The following is a 23,727-nucleotide window of genomic DNA, read 5'->3' as shown; positions in this document are numbered from 1 at the left end:
TTCTCAAATGACCCATTTTAATAACCTGAAAGCTATTATATAACGAGCAGCCATAATTTAGTCCAAGACTCTAGGGGGACCCTCACAGTTCAGCAATGAATAGTTAATGCAGTATAATGTTTAGAAGATTATTAGTTTTCACTGTACAAATGCTGATCAGGGAACGCTTTTATAAGGTGTTTAAAAGAAAATGTAATTAACTGGTTGCATGCTTCCGTTACAGCTCAAATTGAAATTATTCCATGCAAGATCTGTGGAGACAAATCATCAGGAATCCATTATGGTGTCATTACTTGTGAAGGCTGCAAGGTAAGCTTGAGGGGAGGGAGGAATCCGTGTTTACCCTTTTGAGTTTGATTCTCTCCATTTGTAAATATCAAATTTTGTTTGGCTGTGATGTTGATTGTGTTTGCTTGATAAAGCTAGTAACAAATTTGCAAGTTTAAAATACAGTTTAAGAATAAGCTTGGATTCCTAAGTAATTTTTTTCCAAGCCCTTGGGACAGCTTCCAAAATCATAGGACTGACATCCCATTGTTCAGTGGATGTGACAGGAAACTGACACTGAATGAATAGAGGAGGTCTAGAAAGATGAGACCTTTCCAACAAGCCACAAAGAATCTGTTGTATGGATTCAGTTAGGTGGAATTTGTGGATTCCTTGATTTTTATGTTAAATATATTATTGGGATTTTGAGGGTTTGGTTGGTGGGGTTTTTTTATGGGGGGAGAAGGGGTTGGCAAGTTGCCAAGAAATGTAGTTGAAAGGTGGTACTTACAATTTCAGGCTTTTACGTTCCCTTTATAAACATATGTTTGTAATTTATTACCCTTACTTTTACATATATTTTATCCTGCATAGAAAACAGCATGAGATGAGAAAAATTGTGGGTGGTGGTGGTGGTGGTGGTGTTGTTGTTGGTTTTTATTAAAGATATAAAACCTTCCTGCTGGCAACTTTTTTTCATTGTGGTGCAATTTATTGCTGTGTGAGGTTTAGGCTTGGGTTTTTTTTTTTTTTTCTCTCCTGAAGTTGAATCTTTTAAACACTACTAAACTAAGATTTCTCTTGCAATGTTAACTCTCTCTTTGTTTGGGGTCAGTATTTTTCAACTCAGATTAAATAAATTCAGCATTAACATTTCCACTAGTGTGGATATGCTGCAAATATGACCAAATACAGTAATCAGATTGAACTGGTAAAGCAAAGGCTCCCTGTCTAAGGTTACCACCGCCTCCTCCCCGGCTGGTCCATGCCCGCCCACCCCCCTTCTCCTTATTTAGCATCCATGTTACCCAAAAGGACTCACTCATCATCCCAAATTAGCAAAATGAATTGTGGTGGTGTTCCAGTTATGACAATGAATGCCCCTGCATCAAACACCATTTTGAATTCACAGGGAGTAGGCAATCATTTTGTCCCCCTGCCTGGCTAGGACCACCAGGCTGTGTGCTGGGAATAGGCGCTGCTCCATTTGTGGTAAAGGTGAACCTCTGAGGTCCGGTACTCTTTGGTCCATAAACATATGTGGTCCACCAGGACCACGGATGTTGCTGGACCGGAGAACCCCAGCCACAGAGGTTGCCCATGGCTGGCAGCCTGCAGGGCTAATGGCTGGAGGCAGGGAAAATGCTCCAGCCAGAGTGCGGAACCCCGCTGGCCAGCAGTTTGGAGTATAGTCCTGCTGCAGCTAGAGTGAGGCTGGCTTGGAGAAAAGCCCTGCTAGCCTGGGGGCAGGGAGCCCAGCCAGCGTGGGGGGGTTCATCACCCCACCTGGGGCCCGCACAGAGCCCCGCCAGCCAGACCAGGGCCAGCACCTGGGGGAGGGGGAATTCCTGGGAGGAGGCGGGTGCAGGAGACTCCCTGCCCTCACTGACACCCGGCACCCCTCAGCCCCCTGTTCCCTGTGCCCCCTGTTCCCTCTTCCCAACCCCCTCTTCTCACTTCCCAGCCACAGAACTCTGTCCCCACTCATAGAATCATAGAACCATAGAGCTGGAAGAGACCTCAGAAGGTCATCAATCCAGCCCCCTGCTCTAGGCAGGACCAATCCCAACTAGATCAACCCGGCCAGGGCTTTGTCAAGCCAAGACTTAAACACCTCTAGGGATGGAGACTCCACTACTTCCCTAGGGAACCCATTCCAGTGCTTCACCACCCTCCTAGTGAAATAGATTTCCTAATCTCTAACCTGGACCTCTCCCCCCACAGCTTGACTCTGCACTTGTCCTTGTTGAACCTCATCAGATTTCTTGTGGCCCAATCCTCCAATTTGTCTAAGTCACTCTGGACCCTATATCTGCCCTCCAGCATATCTACCTCTCCCCCCAGCTTAGTGTCATCTGCAAACTTGCTGAGGGTGCAATCCATTCCCTTGTCCGGGTCATTAATAAAGATACTGAACAAAACCGGTCCTAGAACTGAACCTTGGGCACTCTGCTAGAAATCGACCGCCATCCTGACATCGAGCCATTGATCATTCTGTCCCCACTCCTCTGTCCCCAGCCACAGAACTCTGTCCCCACCTGCAGAAACCTGTCCTCTCTCCTCCCAGCATCCTGTTCCCTCTCCCCTCCCCCCAGCTGCAGAACTCTGTCCCCACTGGCACCCTGTCCCCTGCCGAAGCACCCACTAGCACCCTTCCCCAGTACTATTTCCCCTGCTCCCACCAACACAGTTGGGCCACATTAGTGAAGCTTGTGGGGGAGGAGGAGTTGCAAGAGGGGTTTTTTGCATCTCACTTGTGTGGCCCCAACTGACTTTTCTGTGGGTCAGTGACCCCTGACTCAAAACAGGTTCCCTGCCCTTCTCAGAAAGAAAGACAATTCAGAAACACTTTGTGTTTGACATTAGTATTTTATTTAAAAATTAAGCCTGGCCAACAAACCCCCAATTGGGGCAAAGCCCCCATCTGGCCACGGCATCATTTCACTCCCCTTTCCCCAGACCCTACATCTGAGCCTATCATACACTGGAACCCCTTGCCCTGAACCGCTCACATACTCCAACCCAAATTCCTGAACCCTCACATCCAGAAGTCTGTGGCTTGCTTAGTGCCCCAACCCTACATCTGACCCCAATACTGCCCGGCCTGGAGCCCCTTCCCGAGCCAGCGTCCCCTTATCCACCTCCTCCTGCATTCAGATTTCCTCCCAGAGCTTGCACCTCTCACCCCTTCCCACACTCGAATCCCTCATTCGCACCCTAGAGCCTACACAAAGGAACGGCTAGACTGCAGGAGTTATTCAGGATTCCGGAGATATCCCAGAAAAACTCTTCTGCATCCAAGGATGCGTTTGTTCTTCCACTTCTTTTAGTGGAAAAGCAAACATGATCTTTCGGTCACCCCCATATTCATCTCTCCACGAGGAATAAAGGGGCTTCCAAAAGAAGGGTTTTTTCTGACATTTGTTCTGGTCTAGACAGGCCAAATGTTGGAAAAACCTCTTCCTATAGAAGAATTGGGAAAAAAAGCAGCAGTATAAGTGTTGGGGACAGCAAGTGATGGAGAGGAGGAGAATAGACAGGGCAGGGCTTCAAGGAAGGGCGGGGCGGTAGATCTTGGCTTGGTCTGTCATTTAAAAAGTGATCTTGGGTATAAAAAGGTTGGAGATGGCTGGATTGAGGCAAGACTATACAACACACAGACCCCATTTAAGTCAGCTCTGTTGATATTAATAAAATACAGTATTTACCCAATTTCCACCTATATGGCAGCACTTTTAATGAGCAATGGCAGTCCAGGACTGTAACTACTAAAATGCATAGCAACAGAAGACTATTCTGTTGACTACTTTTTTGTTTTGGCTCCCACCCCCGGAACGCGTTAAACCCAAACCGTACCGTGGGCCACAATGTTGAGTAGCCCTGCTTTAACTCAACAGTGTGGTCATAGCACTAGGGCCAGGAGAGCTCTCTCCCAGGACTGTAGGAAACCACTTGAATGAGGGGCATAGCTCCCAGGGCTGGATGCATGTCTACACTGGCACTTTACAGCTCTGAAACTTCCAGTGCTCTGGGGAGATGATTTTTCAGACCCCTGAACAAGAAAGCATCAGTGCAAGAAACTTGCCACTGTAGACAAGCCCTAGAAGAGTGCAGAGACTAGGCACAGAATCCCAAGATGCTCCCTCTCTGATTTGCTAGTCTGGTCTCCCTCCAAAGGGCACCAATAATTGGCAAGTAGTGCATGTTCCATGGAAGATCTTGACACACTAGGGTCCATTATTCCTTTTTCAGTGGAAAAGCTTGGCTTTGTTGTTACTGCTGTGGCTGCTAGAGATGTTAACAGTTAACTGGCTACCCGGTATTTGAGGATCAGCCACACAGGCGGAGGGCTGCTCCAGCCCCACCAGGCCCCCATGCGGGACTGCTGTCTCCCAGCCCATTCGGACTGGGAGCTGGCAGCCCCACGTGGGGCCAGAAGCAATAGCCCACAGGTTGCTGCTTCTGGGAGCCACTGCAACTTCCAGGAACCACTTCTCGGGGCATCAAGTGGGGCTGCCACTTTCGACCCCATCTGGGCTGGTCGAAAGCAAGCTAGGCTGGAGCAGCACTTGCCCACAGATGGGGGAGGTGACACTCCAACTGAGCTGTGGTGGGTGGGAAGGAAGCTGGAGTGGCCCCCTCCTGCCTGCCCCTGTTTAATCAGTTAACCGGTTAAACTTAATGTTTAACTGCTTAACTAATTAAATGGGATGGTTCATCCCTAGTTGCTGATGCTGTTTGGTTTTGTTTTTTTGTGGGGGAGAGACTAAAAAACAAAAATCACTTGGGTTAGCCCAGTATTTGTCCTGTCCAGATCAAGTGCAGCAAGAGGCAATTTTTTTCCTGAATGAAAATATTGGCTCTTCTGATGCAAGAGAAAACCCCTTCTCATATGCTCCATTAGCCTTCTGAAGGTCTGTCTTTGTACTTGGCGCTACCTGAGACACAAAATCAAGCAAGCCACAACCAGTTAGTCATTGTCCTTCTCAAGCTGTCCCAAAGGGCATGGTTATCCTGATATCTGCTTTGAGACACAGGACGTTCCAGCTTACCAGTACCTCAGTGGCTTCTTATCAAAGTCTTATTCATTTGAACTGGGAGTCCTTTCATGCTCTACCTTGATTTTTCCATAGAATATCAAGTCAAGCACAGGATCTCTGTTCTTTCTGACAAGGCTCTCAATGGTCTGTGTGCAAGATATCTAAAAGATCACTTAACACTACAAGATGAAGATTATGGTCAACCTCTCTATTCCTGTGGCTCAGTGGAACTTTCTGCTGTAAGGATAAAGCTAATACTAAGGAGACAGCTTCCTTGGGGCTGGTTGCAGACTTTGGAACAAATTCCCACAGGAACTAAGGATGCTCACAAACCTCACCACCTTTCCAAGTACAAAATACATTCCTCTGAGATGCTTTGTCTAACATAAGCATGTAGCAGGATGTACCCATGAAAAAAGTATCACACTGCACACACAATCCAATATTCTACTGAGAAGAGGACAAAAGTAAATAAGCCACAAATAATGTAGTAGGCACATTGCCTAATGCACCAACATGGAATAGAACTGGCCAAATCTTTAAGACTCACAATGACCAGAATTGCTTCTCAGTCTAATCTGAAAAACTGATTGACCTCGGAGTTCTTGTGCAAACCTCCACAAAAGGCACTTTTGGCGAAGTTGGCAGGTCTTGCTTTTATCAGTATGTTCAGCTAGGAGGTGCATGGCCATCTGCATGGAGACAGCACGCTGGACAATGCTGCTTTTCCATCTCTGCAAGATATCCTGATCAACCCTTGGAACTCATCTTGGCAGACATAAGTTCATCCATAAATCCCTTCATCCAAATGGCCAGTCCTTCATGAATGTGTAAATTCCTACATCAGTTATCAAAGCACAAGGAGGTCTCTATCTGAATGTCCAACAATCAGAATGAGAGATGCCAGACTGACAGAGAGTCAGGCAAATGTTTTTTTTTTAAATGTAAAACTAGTCTGCTCTTGAGAATCCCACCAGGTCAGCTAAGCTAATGGCCAGGAAAGCAAACCAACTCCCAAATAAAACAAAGATCCAAACAATAAAGTGAGAGATGTTCTCCTGTTCTTGGTGCATCCAGGACCATAGTCTGATAACTGCGTACATGGAGGCAAAACCAATACCCAGGACAGCTAAGCCTACACACAATTGAAGCAAGTGAATATCATGCCTATCTCATTCATGTCCTTCACTCATTCTTAATATTTGGGGTAAAATGAAGTGTCATGTCTGTTAGGTATCTTGACACTCTGTGTCCATATATTTCTCTTTTTTAAAAGGGGCAGCAATGCACTCACCGAGTTTAAATCTTCTTAACCTTCGTGAAAAATATGGGAGTACTGGTAGGAATGACTACATCTACCACAGACCAGGATTCTAAATGCTCTCTAAGCTATGAGCATTTACACTCTGAGGCTACATCTACACTGGCCCCTTTTTCGGAAGGGGCATGCTACTTTTGAAAGTGGGAATAGGGAAATCCGCGGGGGATTTAAATATCCCCCGTGGATTTAGATAAACATGGCCGCCGCTTTTTTTCCGGCTTGGGGAAAAGCCGGAAAAAAAGCGTCTAGACTGACCCGATCCTCCGGAATAAAGCCCTATTCCGGAGGATCTCTTTGAAGTAGGAATAAGAGATCCTCCGGAATAGGGCTTTATTCCGGAGGATCGGGCCATTCTAGACGCTTTTTTCCAGCTTTTCCCCAAGCCGGAAAAAAAGCGGCGGACATGTTTATTTAAATCCGCGGGGGATATTTAAATCCCCCGCGGATTTCCCTATTCCCACTTTCAAAATTAGCATGCCCCTTCCGAAAAAGGGGCCAGTGTAGATGTAGCCTAAATGTAAAAGCAAAGAAGGATTTTGTTTGGGTTCTGCTCCTCCACAGTAGTGGTTACAAATATCACTGGAGAGAGAAAGCTGTTTCAGGTGGTGGACAACTTGGTGTATGTTGGCTTTTCTCAATATGAAACTGTTGGGTACAATTTCTCCACAGTGTGTTTTCCAGCTTTTTGTGGTTGTAATCTCTGCAACTTTCTATGTTCTTACATTACTCTTCACATAATTTAACCTTTTGATTTAAAAAAAAAAACCCAAAACCTAAGTTTTAGTTGTTTCACACTGCTTTGATGGGGCAGCTGTTAAGCTAGTGGTTCCAGTCCTGTGTTGTGATTCTTGGGTACAATCTTGTACCCGTATAAAATCCCAGTTCAATGAGATTCTGCACAGATGCAAAAAATGATCCACATGCATCAGATTTCAGAATCTGGGCCTCCAGTTATCATCATTAAGGCCGTGTCTACACTAGGAAAGTATTTCAAAATTACTAAATTCGACTTAATAACTCCCTATTTAACAAATTCAAACTAGCATGTCCAGACTACGGGGAAGCCTTGAAATTAGTTCGAGGCATGCTCTGGTAATGTGGATGTGCTAACTCAGACTTAGAACCCCAAGAATTACTGTTGAGTAATTAGTTTGAATTATTCTGGGGAGGAATTATTTCGAAGTAGCGGCACCGGAGCGTCCACACTACCATTATTCCAAAATAACTATTTTGGAATTAGCTTTACTCCTGGGCTATGTCTACACTCGCATGATTTTCCGAAAATGCTTTTAACAGAAAAGTTTTCCGTTAAAAGCATTTTCGGAAAAGCAGGTCTAGATTGGCAGGATGCTTTTCTGCAAAAGCACTTTTTGTGGAAAAGCGTCCGTGGCCAATCTAGACGCAGTTTTCCGCAAAAAAGCCCCGATTGCCATTTTCGCGATAGGGGCTTTTTTGAGGAAAACAGTACTGTGCTGTCTACACTGGCCCTTTTGCACAAAAGTCTTTCGGAAAAATACTTTTGCCCGAACGGGAGCAGCATAGTATTTCCTGAAAAGCACTGACGATCTTACATGAGATCGTCAGTGCTTTTCCGGAAATTCAAGCGGCCAGTGTAGACAGCTGGCAAGTTTTTCCGCAAAAGCAGATGATTTTGCAGAAAAACTTGCCAGTCTAGACACAGCCCTGATGAAAAGCAAGAGTACAGATTTTTAATTCTGCAGCCCGTTATTTCAAAATAATGGGCTTGGTAGTGTGGATGCTCTACTTATAAATTTGACCTTGGAAGGCGTATTTTGAAATACAGGCAGTCCCCGAATTACGCGGATCCGACTTATGTCGGATCCGCAGTTACGAACAGGGCTTTTCTCGCCCCGGAGGACGCGAGCAGCGGGACGCCCAGACGTGCCGCGGCTGTCCCGCTGCTGGCGTCCTCCGAGGCTTTGCTCCCCGTCTCCCTAGTCTGCTGGTGGGAGCCCCCCCCTCCCCCCAGCAGACCAGGGAGACGCGGAGCAAAGCTGAGGAGGATGCGGGCGGGACCACGGCGTGTCTTGGTGGTCCCGCCACCCGCGTCTCCCTGGTCTGCTGGGGGGGGGGGGGGCGCACTAGCTGCCCCCCCTCCCCCCCCCCCCAGCAGACCAGGCTTTTCTCATCTACGATGCCTGGGGTAGAGCAGCTGTGGCGCTGCCGGGTTGGTCCCGCAGCGCCACTCCTCGGCGCTACTGGACCAACCCAGCAACACCCCAGCTGCTCTGCCCCAGGCGTCCCCAAGTCAGTCGCTGCTGAAACTGACCAGCGGCTGACTACAGGAAGCCCGAGGCAGAGCTGCTCTGCCCCGGGCTTCCTGGAATCAGCCGCTGATCAGTTTCAGCAGCGGCTGACTTGAGGACACCTGGGGTAGAGTAGCTGGGGTGCTGCCGGGTTGGTCCCCGCAGCGCTGAGGTGCAGCGCTGCGGGGACCTACCCGGCAGCGCCCCAGCTGCTCTGTCCCAGGCGTCCAAATTCAGCCGCTGTTGAAACTGATCAGCGGATGATTCCAGGAAGCCCAGAGCAGAGCAACTCTACTTCGGGCTTCCTGTAGTCAGCCGCTGGTCAGTTTCAGCAGCGGCTGAATCTGGACGCCAGTTCCGACTTACATACAAATTCAACTTAAGAACAAACCTACAGTCCCTATCTTGTACGTAACCCGGGGACTGCCTGTAAAGTCTTAGTGTAGACTAGTGAACATAAGTGTGTCTACCCTCTCAAACCAGTTTGGTAGAAAATTATCTCTAACAACCGCAGTGAAGTTGGCTGTTTTCTTCTCTGTTACTCTTTTTCACCTGTGTGGTTTGAACTTCAAAAGCAAAATGGGATTGTTTAAATCAGTGTTTCTCAATCTTTTTCTTCCTAAAGTACCCCTTTTTAAAAAAAAAAAAAAGTATCCCCAGTACTTAGTTTTCAGACACTAAATTTTTTTCTACCATTGCAACACATTTGTTTAAACAACTTAATCATAGCCGGGCGGGCAATGAAATTTTTGCGTGTAAAAAGTACAAAAATAATAAGGCAGTATGAAACGTAAAACAAAAAATCAGTTTTCTCCAAATTTCAGTTGTGTCGACGTATCTCCCAGACTTCTCTCGAGAACCCTTAAGGGTACTTGTACCACTAGTTGAGAAACACTGGTTTAAAAAATGCTAACTTTATTAAACACAGGAAATTTATTTTAATTTCTAACTTAATAGGAAATTAAATGCAAACATCTACGGTAATATAGCATTAAGATTTCATATTTGAAACCACAAAACTGGGAAGATCAAAAGTTAAGATTCCAATAGCAACATTAACTTGGCCATATTCCCATTTTGCAGCACTGTCATCGTTACATTTAATAATATTTAGTAATGTTTTTCTGTTCAGGTTTCAATTTGTTTGTTTTATTATATTCTTTGGCATTTTTAATGAAGCCAAGTTAATGCTGCTCAGGAATCTTTCATTTCCTAACTTCTTGTGATTTTAGCTGTTCTACCTTAATCCTAGTGATTTATATTTAATTTTTATTTGTGTTTTACAAAGAAATAAAATCCTCACTGAACTTTTGCAAGCCGCCTACTTGGGCTTGAATACCTCTTTAAAAACAACTATTTTTTCTGACCAAAAAATTAATTTACTAAAAAGAGAATCCACACCTGTGTTCTAATGCCCTCCCTGGCTACATCTACACTGCAGCACTATTTTGGGATACTGGAGGTATCCTGAAATAACTATTCCACGGCTTTTGAATGCTCCTGTTGTTTCAAAATATAATGGGCTCGCTGTTCTGCTGTCGCTGTAAACCTCATTCCACAAAGACTAAGGGATATTTCGGAATAGTGATATACTTCTAAATAAATGCTGTTTAGACAGTGCCAAATTTTGAAATTTAGACAACTGAATTTCCAATTGTGACTAGTAAACCCAATCGTTGAAAACCTATTGAGTACAATCATCAGAAGAGGGAGAATGATTGAGTGCATCTCCAGCTTGTCCCTAAAGAGGGAATCTATTCTCAGGTAATACTTGATATTTTAAAATTCCTGAATAGTTTGAGGGAACTTAAAATGAAATTCTTTGATATTGGGAAACAACATTCTGAATAGGTTTCGAAGGATTAGATAATCATTGCTAAATGTCAGTAACAGTCAATTTCATCTGATATAGAAATTGAAAAATATCAATGCTAATCAAAATTTACACATGGGCAAAAGAAGTTGAAAATGATGCCTGCGAATTTAGAATTTGATTTAAGGATAAATACTTTGTTTGTTTTGACATGAAATGTTGGCAATATGTGCGTTAATAATTACAAAGCTTTAAACTTTTGGAACTCAACATCTGTCCTTAAATATTTGACACACATGTGAGTGTACACACACACACACACACACACACACACACACACACACACACACACACACCATTTCCCACAACTGTGAAAATTTAAATTGATAAATTGAAAAAATGTTTAGAAATAAATATCACTATTATCTGCTGAAATTATGAAAAAACAAAAATCAAGCTCTGCCATGCCTACTCCAGAACTGTGCTTTTAAAGCTGTGGATGCAACTTGTTTTTGGATTCTTCTCTCAACAGTGACAAGCTTATGTCTAATTTTTCAGTTAATACATAGGTATGGCCATCCTTATCTGAATTCGTACCTTCCATTTCATAATACTTTTTACTCAAGCACTTAAGGGCGTTTTTAGTGCTTTCAGAAGTTTAAAGGCTCTCAGCCCTCACTTTCTTAGTGCTCTTTGGAGTTGTGACAGAGTCTTGTTTCATTAGAAATACAAATGCAGTATTTCTGTTGTTACTTTGAAGGAGAATACTTCTGTTTTTCTTTTACCTCCATCACCCCTTTTCACTTGGACTTCAATTTATGCATGAATCAGACTAGTTCTATGTTCTCCGATTTTATAATTTTTTGTTGTTTGTTTTTTACTTCACTGAAAGTTGCATTGATTTTGTCTATATTTGCCTTTAAATCCTATTTGGAAGCTGCTTTTTTTTCTTATTTTTAACATCATTCTACCTAAACCAGTTTCCAATAAAAAATTGTGAGCTGTTGCAGGTGGAACCTAACCACATTACAAACTGGGCTTATAAGGAGCTTTGTATAAATCCGCAGTGGACAACCTGCAGCCTGAGGGCCGCATGCGGTTCTGTGGGTGGCCCATGAGACACTTTGTTTACCATTGCCCAAGTGCAGGGTTGCAGGATTCTCCTGGTTTCCCTACCATGTAGTTTTTTCTCTATGGACATTGCTAAGGTGACACTCAAATAAAGCAAGGACATGTGAAGTGAGGTGCATGCTGATTTTACACAATTGTGCGCTCCCTCAACATCCAGTCAAAGCATTGCTATGGTTCAGTCGACACACCCAGCAAATTATAGGTATGCAAGTACGCTTGGCAAAACTACCCTATCCTGGGAGACCATCTTGGTTTTGACAGTCTTCCAGCCCATTGAGATGGAGAGCCAGTCATGCAGCCCACTCGCTACCTAGGTTGCCCATCACTGGTATAAACTGATAAAGACACCGTAAGAAAACATGAGGCTTGTGTAATTACAACCAGTTTTGGCTTCTGCATTTGTTTTCAGAGTTATAGTCTTTTTTTAATACTTGCACAAAAATAAATAATTTAGTTGCCATAAAATGGTTACAAGTACAGTTAGAATATTTTCATCCTTTCCATATAACTAATATCTCTTGTTGTGTTTTTAAAAGAAATTTGAAGAGAATTTGGTTTAAAATAGAGAGGGGTTTTTTTTCCAAATTGTTAATTGCTAAGAATATTGCACAACTTAATGATACATGGATGTCTCTAAGTATTAGCCATAAATCATGGGATTATGAATAAGTCTTAGTTGTCACAGGCTTGTGTATAATCATTCCAAAACGTTTGCCATTAGTATGCAGCAAGGCAGCTGTCAGCTGTTTTCTTGTAATTAAACAGCCAATGAGCAGCTAATTAAGACATATGTGTATACAGAAGTGGAAGAGGGTAAGCTAATGAACTGTAGGAATCAATTCATTAAATGAAAATTGTCAAAAGACCAAAACAGGAGATCAGCATTTCAACCTGTGCCTCTCTGGAAAGTGAGCCTATAAAGTGAGATTTGTGACATCAGGGAAGCACAATTGAATTTCTCTCCTCCTAAAGAAGGAACCAAAACCAATTCATCCGTAATACCCAGCCATTAAATAGTAAAGTTATTGAAACTATTAATAGGTTTGGTGAAAAGTGGTATTTACATTTCAAAGTTGCTTTTTAACAAGCTTGTCTTCAAGCTGACAAGCAGATGAAAAGTTCCCCTGCACTTTTTTCCCCAAACTTGATTTTTTGGCACTTTATGAAAACACGTACAGTGTGCTGTGTATAAACAGGCATTTGAAAGGCAGAGATGAAGCTAACTTTCAATTCTGCTCCTCTCTGTTCTGCTAGAACTATTTTAATCTGTATATGCAAAAAGAGACTTTAGGATGAGATCCTGGCCTCATTTGAAGTTGTTGGGAGTTTTTTATTGACTTCAGCGAGGCCAGCATTTCACTTTTGGTGTAGTATCAGAAGATCCTGAAGCAAATTATGCTCTCATTGATACCATTGTAAGCTTTTGGGGTCAAGATCTTTTCACTTTGTATCTTGGTACAGTGCCTATCACAATGGGGCTTGTAGAGAGGTCAGTCACCAGCAAGGGTATCCCTCATGACCAGGCATGGTGCAGTAGTCACTTTGACCCTAGAGCTCTTTTTGACAGCTTCTTTTTCCTCTCCTCATCTCTGAGTTCCAGTCTAGGGTCCCTGTAATAAGCAACTAAGTGCTGCTTACTCAGACTCACTGCTCTTTCCCAGCCCACTTCCTACTTTCATCTGCCTCCAGGCTCCTTTCCTCCTTTCTCCTTTGAGGATCTGGAGGATCTGGCTCCTTGCTCCATTTCCTGCCTGTTTGGGTCTGATCCCATTCCCTCCGGCTCAGTGACACCCACCTTCTGCCTGATCCGCAGGCTCTCATCCCAGCTGATCCACCAGGTAGGCACAGCTGGGGAGTTATCTGCTGTGTCTCTTGAACCCTTAGTAGATGTGACAGAATGGGTTTATACCCTCCAAGAAAGAACCTAACTTGGCTATGATGTTGAGATACCACCACAACATAAATGATAGTAACTATAATTCAGAAAGCATGTAACTTCTAGCTGTCCTCCGTCAAAATTGTAACTGTATATTCTATTTTCCCCCACATGCTTGGTTTGTCCTGCAAGAAGGTTATGACTAACTCAGTGCCATTAACAAGTCAGTGCATATTGTACAAGAACGATGTAGATTATTGTGTATTATTTTCAAAGCAAATTCCAGAGAACAGTAATTGCTTATAATAAATCTTTGATAGGGTTTTACACTTACTTTTGTAATAATGTGAGTCTAAAGGGTTGAAGAGTTCTAAGATAATTGGCATAAATATATAATTAAGACCCTCATCATTATGAAGCAAAAAACAAACCCCAACTCAGATCAAATATGTGTGTTTTTTTTAATCTAAATCTCCCTATCAAGAGCATTCCTAAGATCTGGGGAAGTTTGCTGTGCATTAAATCCTGGTGTTTGCGGGGGGGGTTTTCCAGGAGACACACATAGTTTAGCACAGTTGGTCTTTATAGCTAATGCAAACAGTGTACTTGTTTTAAACAACAAATGCTTTTAAAGGTCCCAGCTGTACAGTATATGGCATGGCTCTTCAGGCAGTGCTGCACTGTTGAAATTTAGCTGCAAGCTGTAACTTAGTTGATAAATTGTATATAAAATATACTGGGACAGATATGTTGTAGGACAAATCTAGAAAGAGCAAAAAAAAAAGCCCAGTAGTTTCTCAGTTCCAATACTGAAAAATAACTTACTCCTTGAAACCGATCCTCAGTAGCCATCCGCAGGCCATCCCTATATAAAGAGGCTTGAGGCAACTGTCAGTGTAGCCACTCACAACAAATTGCTCACCCAAAGTAAGGACTTCCAAAAAGAAGGCTCTCATTCCTCCAGTTGTATTATATGGATTATCCCTTCACTGGGTCCTAGGCAAATGTAGAATGCTAGGTCACTCTACTGGACAGATACGCTAGATGCTCCAGCAGCAAGAACACATTTGTATTAGCTGCATTCTGACCAGCATACCTGCACTAGTGATTTGTAGGGCTGTCAAGTGATTTTAAAAATAAATCGTGATTAATCATGTGCACTGCCCCTTTGAAATGCTGCGACGGTGTTTCCAATGGGCAGCGCTGTAGAAGCCCGGGATCAGCTGGAGTCCCTAGCCGACCCCTGGTGACCCCAGGTCCGTGCCTTGCTTTCCCTTTGGAAACGCCAGAGCAGAGTTTCCAACAGGCAGCACTGTGGGAGCCTGTGGTCAGCTGGAGTTCCCAGCTGACCCCGGGCACTGTGTAGTATTAAAAAAAAATGGAAAGGCACTTCATAGAGGCAGTGCAACGTGGAGCCAGGGATCAGCTGGGCACTCCAGCCGATCCCAGGCTCCTAATGCACTGACCCTTTGAAGTGCAGGAGTGGTGCTTCAAAGTGGCGTGGCAGCTTTAACGCCTGCTATTAACGCGTTAAAAAAAATAAGCGCATTAATCCTTCTGTGCATCAATCGCAGGCATTAATGCACATCAATTGACAGTCCTAGTGATCTGTTAACATAACACATGGGGCTCCTGTGACAGGGAATTTGCTTAGCTCACCTCTCCTATCCAGCTCAGTTTGTGACTGGCTTCTGCTGCCTAGACACTCCCCTATTTAATTCCTTCGTGTCTTCCCCCTCCGTTGTCTCCTGGGGCCAGACTCTCCACAGCCTCTCACCGTGTGTGCATCTTCCCATACTTGTAACAGCTCTTGAAACTGTTGCTGAGCCTTTCTGAGGAGTTATTTGCTCTGCAACATTGTTCGTTAGTCCATTATGTGGTAACATTAAACTCAAATACTGTGTTCACATACCTAAAATGAACCAGCCAGGATCTTAAGGTGAGTCAATGGCAGAGCAGGAAATTCAACCAAAGAGACCTGATAACCAGGACTGTGTTGTAACCACTGCACACCCTGTCAGTGTATTTAATGTGTTCTTGTGGCTGTGATCCTGGTGACTGCCCATTATCCGGCATTCAGGAGAAAACAAAACACTTCACTGAGTGAAAAACTTACAGTAACAACGAACTAGAAAAAACAGCTCTTCCACCTCATCCTGAGCATATCACCTTCCAAACTGAGGGCAGCTCTGACTGTCCACCAAGATTTTTTTTCTGACGTACGTACGTGTGTGTGTGTGTGTGTGTGTGTGTGTGTGTGTGTGTGTGTGTGTGTGTGTGTATACACAAGCATGTGCACTTCTGTCCCCCCCCCCTTTCTCTGTCACTATGCATCAAGGTCTGTCATCCTCCCATCCAAAAAGGACTTTCTTATAAGGTCTGTCTTTCTTATATTTATGTTAGCAAAGTATATTGGAGTATCTGTGAAAATAAAAAAGAAATGTGTAAAGTCCTGCCTCAGATTAAATGAAAAAATATTTTTTTTAAATAAATCATTTTTCCTCAGGAAAAAATAACTTAGCTCTTTAATTTCATGAATAGACTCCTCTTAAACATAATTTTCTATTAAGTGAGAATACCATTCAGAATTTTGCCTACTAATCAGCGACTAATAGCACCTTGTACTTGGCAATTCTGTTACAGGGCTTTTTCAGGAGGAGTCAGCAAAGCAATGCCACATACTCCTGTCCTCGTCAGAAGAATTGTTTGATTGACCGAACTAGTAGAAATCGCTGCCAACACTGTCGATTGCAGAAATGCCTTGCTGTGGGGATGTCTCGAGATGGTGAGTCCAGGGCTGCTGCTAGTCCAGGGTTGGCATGTATGAAATATTATTTTATACATATTTTGTCTGCTCATTGTAATAATGTAGGACTTTACAATTACTGACTGCTATGTTCATATCTGAGAAAACCCCGTGGCTTTTACGTACTGTGTTCTATAATGAAAATGTCGGTGTTATCAGAGAGCTAAAAGTTATTTGTTTTTTTTTCCTCTAACTTACCTAACATTTGCCCCAAATGCTCGTTACACCCAGATTCTTATTGTTGTATGTAAGAATCTAATAATCAGATCAGTACCGACCTGCATTATTTACAGTTTACAGATGAGTCAAATATTTGGCTATGTATAATGTGTGAGAGTTGAAGAGTAAAGTTGAAGAATGAAAATACTTAAAATATTTTTTCTAAGCAATGAGAACAACCCGATAACTTCCTTTAGTCGTGATAGTCAATGTCAAAATTTTAAGTGTTCTCAGTACTAAACCCACCTTATATGCCTGCTTGACGTCTTCTATGCATATTAAATGGAGAGGAGATATTTCATGTCACGTTTTAAGGACATTACAGAATACAAGGCCAAACTCGCAACTAATGTGGATGAGTTGCATCTCCATTGATTTCACTGGAGCTGCAGCCGCATATACCAGCTTGAAGGTCTGGCTCAGTCTTTCCTCAGTTAATACTATCAGCAATGTTCCACATTCATAATCCCAAATGTTCTGAAAACCCTTTGACATATTTTTCATGTGCAATTAAAAGTCTGACTGTTACTGAAAATCTCTAACCTAACTGGTGTAGGTTTTTTGGAGTTGCATGACCTGCTACAGAAACACGTGCTGATAGTCTTCTTCCCAAAAACAGGAAGCCTTTAAAGCTGATATAAATCCCAGAAAATGTATAGCATGTTCTTAGGAATCACTGTAATAGGCAAAGCCACTGATAAGCCAATAAAAGTCTTTTTATTTGTATGTGCAAATTCATGAATACATCTTTTCATGCAGTTTATTTATCTTATGGATTTATTTACTATAAATCATTGAATACTTTTTTGTTTCACACTGACAGCCTTGAAACATTGATAAATGTCAGTTGTCATAAGCTGGCTCAATAGTTTTTTCATGTGCCTCAGTCCTATAAAGCTTGCTATTTGAGCCTCTTCTGGACAGAGCCCACCAGTTTATACCTAATCATGTATTGGCTGCATTTGTGTACCACCAAATTTCATTGTTCCTTGTTTTCTACCAGCAATTTTTGCCTGGATGTTGTAACTGTGATGTCAGTGGAAGTGTACCTAGAATGAATATGATCTATTATCCATACAGTTAGAGAACTAATGAACTACCAAAATAACAATAAAAGTAAATGGTTAAATTAAATGTTTTATTGAAACTACCATTTAAACAATACAAAATGAAACAGGAAATGTGGTAGTTAAGCTGTGGGTTTCCTGTAGGTTCCTGGAGATATTTTCACAGATCTAGGTTTTCGTAACGTGTTTATCACTGGTATCTAAGTACTCGTGATGGTTATAGTGCAGTGGCAGTGTATGGAAATAAAGTGTATTCTTGTATATATATTTCAGCTGTAAAGTTTGGTCGAATGTCAAAAAAACAGAGGGACAGCTTGTATGCGGAGGTGCAGAAACATCGAATGCAGCAACAACAGCGAGATCACCAACAACAACCTGGAGAGGCAGAGCCACTGACACCAACATACAGTATCACCACCAATGGGCTAACAGAGCTACATGACGACCTCAGTAATTACATTGATGGGCATACCCCTGAAGGTAGCAAAGCAGACTCTGCAGTTAGCAGCTTCTACTTAGACATACAACCTTCTCCAGATCAGTCGGGTCTTGATATTAATGGAATCAAACCAGAACCAATATGTGACTACACACCAGCATCGGGCTTCTTCCCTTATTGTTCTTTTACAAATGGGGAGACCTCGCCAACTGTGTCCATGGCAGAATTAGGTAATAAGAGAGAAAAGTTTCCATTGTAATGCTTTAATAATACCCTTTGGATTCAAAGTAACACATTTAGCTTTCTGTGAATTCTGCTCTAAAATTATACACACAGCTCTGCTGTTTTGATACAGCTGTAAGAACAGTTCCATGACGCACTCAGCACCCTGAATTTCATCTGGCATTTGTTGGCACTAGACACCATACAGAATCAGACCAGCAAATCCCACTGGCTCCTCGCTGGTAGTATTTGAGTGGTTTCCCATGATTTAGAATCCTAGTTGAACCTTGAATGCCAGCAGTTAGTTTAAACTCATTTTTAGATTTGGGCAAATACTATTCCGTGAGTGATTTATTTGATGAAGAACAGCATCTGCTCCCAGCTCTACTCCGTTTTCCAGCATAAAATGAGCAGGCCTGGTTCTCTACTACTTTGGTGTCGTTTGCACCTGCTCCAGGTGGGTCCCGAGTGCTATTTTAATCCTATGGCTTTTTATACTCAGTGTACTCAGGTGACTCCAGAAACTACAAATTGGAGGAAAATCGGGTCCCAAATTCATCAGAGAATGAATTCGAGGAAGATCTGTTAATTTCCCTAGCGCCCTTTTAACAACAGTTCTACTTAATATGTTTTGTCCTACATTTTTTTCTCCCTGAATGTCAACTTGAGTACTAAACTCCACAAAACTCCGAGTTGCAAAAGGACTTAAGAAGGGCTCTGAAAAGTGATTTGCCAGCGTTACACAAATGGTATTTAAATCCCAGTTTTCATAGTTGAGCAATGTAGGGTTTTAAAATATCTGCTTTGTTTATTTCCACAACGTTCATGATAAATACTCATTTACAACATCAGTAAAAGGATGTATTTTTTTAAAAAAAGCATACTCATTGACAAATCAGCATATCACAAGTTTGATTCCCTCATCCCCTTTTTTTTTAATAGACATGAAAACTGATTTTTTGAAACTCGTGTTTGAAGTCGTCCTCTGCTTATGGAACCAAGTTTGCTGCGATGCATTTTGTTATAACTTTACAACCAGAGGATTATGTCCCTGTTTCAATTCAAATAAACTGAGTCTTAGATAAGTACAAATGAAAAGAAGAAATATGAAAATAAAGACTGTCAGCAGCTTTGTCTCAGCCAAATGGTTGTGTGTGGTTTCATGGGTGGTTATTAAAGGATAACCCAACATAGGCAAGGAATTGAAAGCTGCCTTATCCTAAGTGAGATGCTGAGTTTGAAGCCTGGCTTAAAGTAATGATTTATTACATTCCTCCCCATTTTAATATGATTTGGCTAGCCAACATGGACAGGGCTATACACTGTAATAACCATATTTAAGTATTTTCCAAACTAGGGTCCCAATTCAGGAAATATTACTTTCCTGAAAAAAGGATATAGACAGATGATTAAATACTTTTCTGAATTGAGGCCTAGACTTGTGCATAGCACCTTTGTCAAATCTAGCCCTGTGTATCTTGCAAATACACCCTCACCCTGGGCTTCCAGATGTTGTCTGGATTCTGATGTTGTTTTTAATGATATGTATGAAATTGCTGCTGGAGCAACTATTACTTTATGGTCTATATTGTGCAATTTAGATGGTGGATGTGACACAAGCTTTTATTAACGGTTGTAATTTAAACCTGTAGTGCACTTGAGAGAAGGCTTCACATAGACCATTTAGCATGATGTGAAACAACCTGTTTTCTGGTGTGAATTTATTAGTTGAAGACTTTGTTTCCCAAGCAAACATACACATGCAGTTTTTACAGAAAAGCTGGCTTAAGAGGCCTTAAAAGAAGAGTTAGATTCATTATAGGGCCAGAGCTCAGCCAGAGAAGGCACTAATTGCAGAACTGTGCAAGCTGGACTGGGGTTTGCTCTTTGATCGATCTCTTTCCTTGAATAGGAATGGGCAGGGAGGCAGGTTGCAAGTCTAAGGGCAAGTTTTTTAGGTGTCTGTTTCTGAAAAACTTCACCAAAAATATATACAAATCTATTATCAATGAACCATTCAGATGTGTTTTAACGAAGCATATTATCAAAAGAAGGATTCCTTCTTGAATGAATATATTGTATGTAAACTTCCATCATGTAGAAATGGCTACACTACTACTTTAAAAGTAAGGGTAATTTGAGACTTCATTTGTATTGTTTTTAATTATCTTGGTTCTCTAAAGTGTTTTATACCAAGATTTCTTTTTTAAAAATCAGGCCTAGAGAAAAGAAACTCGCCTTTCGCAGGTAGTCGGTCTCTATGTTGCAGTGCTCCAGCTGGTATCTAACATTCCTTTTTAAATAAATCATTTCTCTTATTTCAAATGCCCATGGATTTAGTTTTGGAGGAAGTTGCTGGTTTGACAGCCCCGACCAGACATGTTGTTTGTTTATGGAGCAGCTTACAGCACCAGCAGGGCTGTCATCATCCCACCTTCACTACTTTGCCTCCACCCTAAACTGATGGGCCCATTGACTCCTGGGCCTCTCTTCTGTAACTCCTAAGAAGGAGTTTAACTTTTGGCTCCAGGTTTCAATGTCAATAACAACACCAAGACCAGCAGCCAGTACATTACATTTAGAGAGAGATGAAATTGTGAGTTTGCAGATCCCAAAGCTTTCTCAAGTCCTCGTGCTTTCAAATGGGGTTTCTTCTCTTAAAACTGAGTAGGCAACTATGGCTCCTAGAGAGAAGAGCTGTTTCTCTCAAATCTCAATATGCCTACTTCAGCCCTTGTTCACCTAGACATCATAACTAAGCTTTAAGTTAGTAATGAACTAATAAAGCAGCATGGTTATTATTCATTGTGGTTCATGAAACTTTTCTATGCCTGCACTTGTGAAAGTAACATACTGTACGTAAATGGGTGTACACTGCCCTCTACTGGCTGGTTTCCCATCACTGTCAAAGCTATTAGGATATGTAAACACTGCAGGAGTATTTTATTGAGTTTAAATCAAAGGTGATTTCATCTAGCTAGTTTGGATACCAATAGCAGTTTAGCTGCAGCAGGCCAGGACACTAGGCACTTACTCAGGTGGCTAGCCAGCACTAGAGCCTATGCTGCTGTGGTTTAACTGCTAATGGTGCCTGGACTAGCAAGATTAAAGCTAGCTTGGGTGTGTCTGCATGTGCTGCAATCACACATCCAATTGCCATATAAAGAGCCCCTTACAGTAGGCCTACGTTGCACCTAGGAGCCTGCCTGCCAGCCCAGGTAGACAGATGCATCCTACCTCTGCTTGAGCTACTGCACTAAAAATAGGAGTGTGGATGTTACAGCAGGAGCAAGGACCTGGGTTCAAGTTCAGGTGGCTAGGCTGAGCTGCTCACCCACCACAACATCCATGCTGTCTACTTCCATGTGCTAGTTTGAGCAGAAGTAGCATAGTGTGAGGTTCAGAAACGGGCAACAAAAATGATTAGCAGTTTGGAACGGGTCCCATGTGAAGAGAGATTAAAAACTTGGACTTTCAACTTAGAAATGAGGAGACTAAGCGGGGATATGATAGAGGTCTATGAAATCATAACTGGTGTGAAAAAAGTGAATAAGGAAAAGTAATTTACTTTTCCTCACAATATAAGAGGGGTGACCAAAGGAAATTTTTCTTCACTCAGTGCACAGTGAACCTGTGGAACTCCTTTCCAGAGGATGTGGAGAAGACTAAGGCTACGTCTACACTGCAGGCTTCTTGCACAAGAACTGTTTTGCGCAAGAGTTTCTGCACAAAAATTCTTGCACAAGAGCGAATCTACACTGTCATGTGCTTTTGCGCAAGAGCATCCATGGCAGTGAGGATGCTCTCTTGCGCAAGAAAGCTCTGATGGCCATTTTAGCCATAGGGGTTTCTTGCGGAAGAAACTCCTGTTGCCCGTCCACACTGCCTTCTTGCTCAAGAGAGCATCCACTCGTGGGGAGAGGAATAACTCTTGCGCAAGAAGCCCTCTTTTCCAATGCTTTACTGTAAATGTACTTGCACAAGAACGCATGTGCAGTGTAGATGCTCCGCAAGTTTTTGCGCAAGAACAATTGTTCTTGCACTAAAAGCCTGCAGTGTAGATGTATCCTAAGACTTTAATGGGGTTCAAAAAAGAGTTAGATAGATTCATGAAGATTAGGACCATCAATGGCTATTAGCCAGGATGGGTAGGAATGGTGTCCCTAGCTTCTGTTTGTCTGGAAATGGATGATGGGAGAGGAATCACGTGATGATTACCTGTTGGATTCCCTTCCTCTGGGGTCATCTTTGGTATGACCTAGTATGGCCGCTCTTATGAGTCTATCTAGCTGGGCTGGCAGGCCTGCTCCCACCTGTAGTATACACATACCCTTAGGAACCAGGATTTTTTTTTATTTGTATCTTTTTTGCAAATGTCATGCAGTGTTTTTCAAAAGGACAAGCCACGGTGCTATATCAGAAAATAGATTAAGGTTCTTTTCATAATAACTAATGTTTCTAATCGTAATTTCAGCACTTCACTCCTCTGCTGGACAGAAATCATACAGGGATTGCTTCGCTCTTTTAATGCATGCCACTTCTTGCTCTCTCTTTTAGAACATCTTGCACAGAATATTTCAAAGTCACACATGGAAACTTGCCAGTACTTGAGAGAGGAGCTACAGCAGATAACATGGCAGACTTTTCTTCAGGAAGAAATTGAGAACTACCAGAACAAGGTATGCTAAAATGCCAAAATAATACTATTTAGGCCTTATGGTGTTTTTAAGGATGTTAATTTTCTTGTAGCATTCTGTAAACTATTACATTCAGCTTTTTCATTTTTTTTCCTATTCCAAGTAGGAAATTTTGATTGATTTGTATTCAGGAGAGAAGTATGTTATTTGCATCTTTAACATGTCACTAATAATAAGCTGTAATGAAAAGTTGCAAGTGGGTTGTGATTACGCTGGATTTCACACATGGGCTGTGTCTACACTGGCCCCTTTCCGGAAAAGGGATGCTAATGAGACACTTCGGAATTGCAAATTCCGCGGGGGATTTAAGTATCCCCTGCGGCATTTGCATGAACATGGCTGCCGCTTTTTTCCGGCTCGGGGTTTTGCCGGAGAAAAGCGCCAGTCTAGATGGGATCTTGCGGAAAATAAGCCCTTTTCCGGAAGATCCCTTATTCCTACTTTCAAGGAATAAGGGCTTGTTTTCCGCAAGATCCCATCTAGACTGGTGCTTTTCTCCGGCAAAACCCCGAGCCGGAAAAAAGCGGCAGCCATGTTCATGCAAATGCCGCAGGGGATATTTAAATCCCCCACGGAATTTGCAATTCCGAAGTGTCTCGTTAGCATCCCTTTTCCGGAAAGGGGTGCCAGTGTAGACACAGCCATGGGGTTTTTGCAGGTGTGATTCATAGTCCTGATTACTTGTGTTTAAAGAACAAGGCTTAGGAAGAACCTATCAGTGCCACCCCAAAATGGTAGAATAAGTCTCTGGATTAGTGAGAGCAGTGCTCCCTATGGCTAGGTCTTGTTTACATTTCTGTTGCTTAATTTTTAATATACCCAGGCACCAAAAATCCTTAAGA

General features: G+C 42.5%; 1 protein-coding gene across 3 annotated transcripts in view; it reads left to right on the top strand.

The window, feature by feature from the left end:
* The window catches only part of RORA (RAR related orphan receptor A), a 551,492-nt gene that overhangs the window by 510,499 nt on the left and 17,266 nt on the right, over window positions 1-23,727 (top strand). For 2 of the 3 annotated variants that reach the window (XM_075897682.2, XM_089781893.1), the window contains 4 exons: window positions 224-309; window positions 16,079-16,220; window positions 17,801-18,196; window positions 22,746-22,867. In XM_075897682.2, the coding sequence (XP_075753797.1) occupies window positions 224-309; window positions 16,079-16,220; window positions 17,801-18,196; window positions 22,746-22,867 (746 nt within the window). The remainder of the gene's footprint in view (window positions 1-223; window positions 310-16,078; window positions 16,221-17,800; window positions 18,197-22,745; window positions 22,868-23,727) is intronic. The other variant, XM_075897683.2, reaches the window with a different exon arrangement.

The sequence above is a fragment of the Pelodiscus sinensis genome, chromosome 14 (assembly GCF_052426305.1).
Source record: "Pelodiscus sinensis isolate ZL-2025 chromosome 14, ASM5242630v1, whole genome shotgun sequence".
Taxonomy (NCBI): domain Eukaryota; kingdom Metazoa; phylum Chordata; order Testudines; family Trionychidae; genus Pelodiscus; species Pelodiscus sinensis.
Note: the sequence above shows the minus strand (reverse complement) of the source record. Positions and strands in the feature narration are given on the sequence as shown.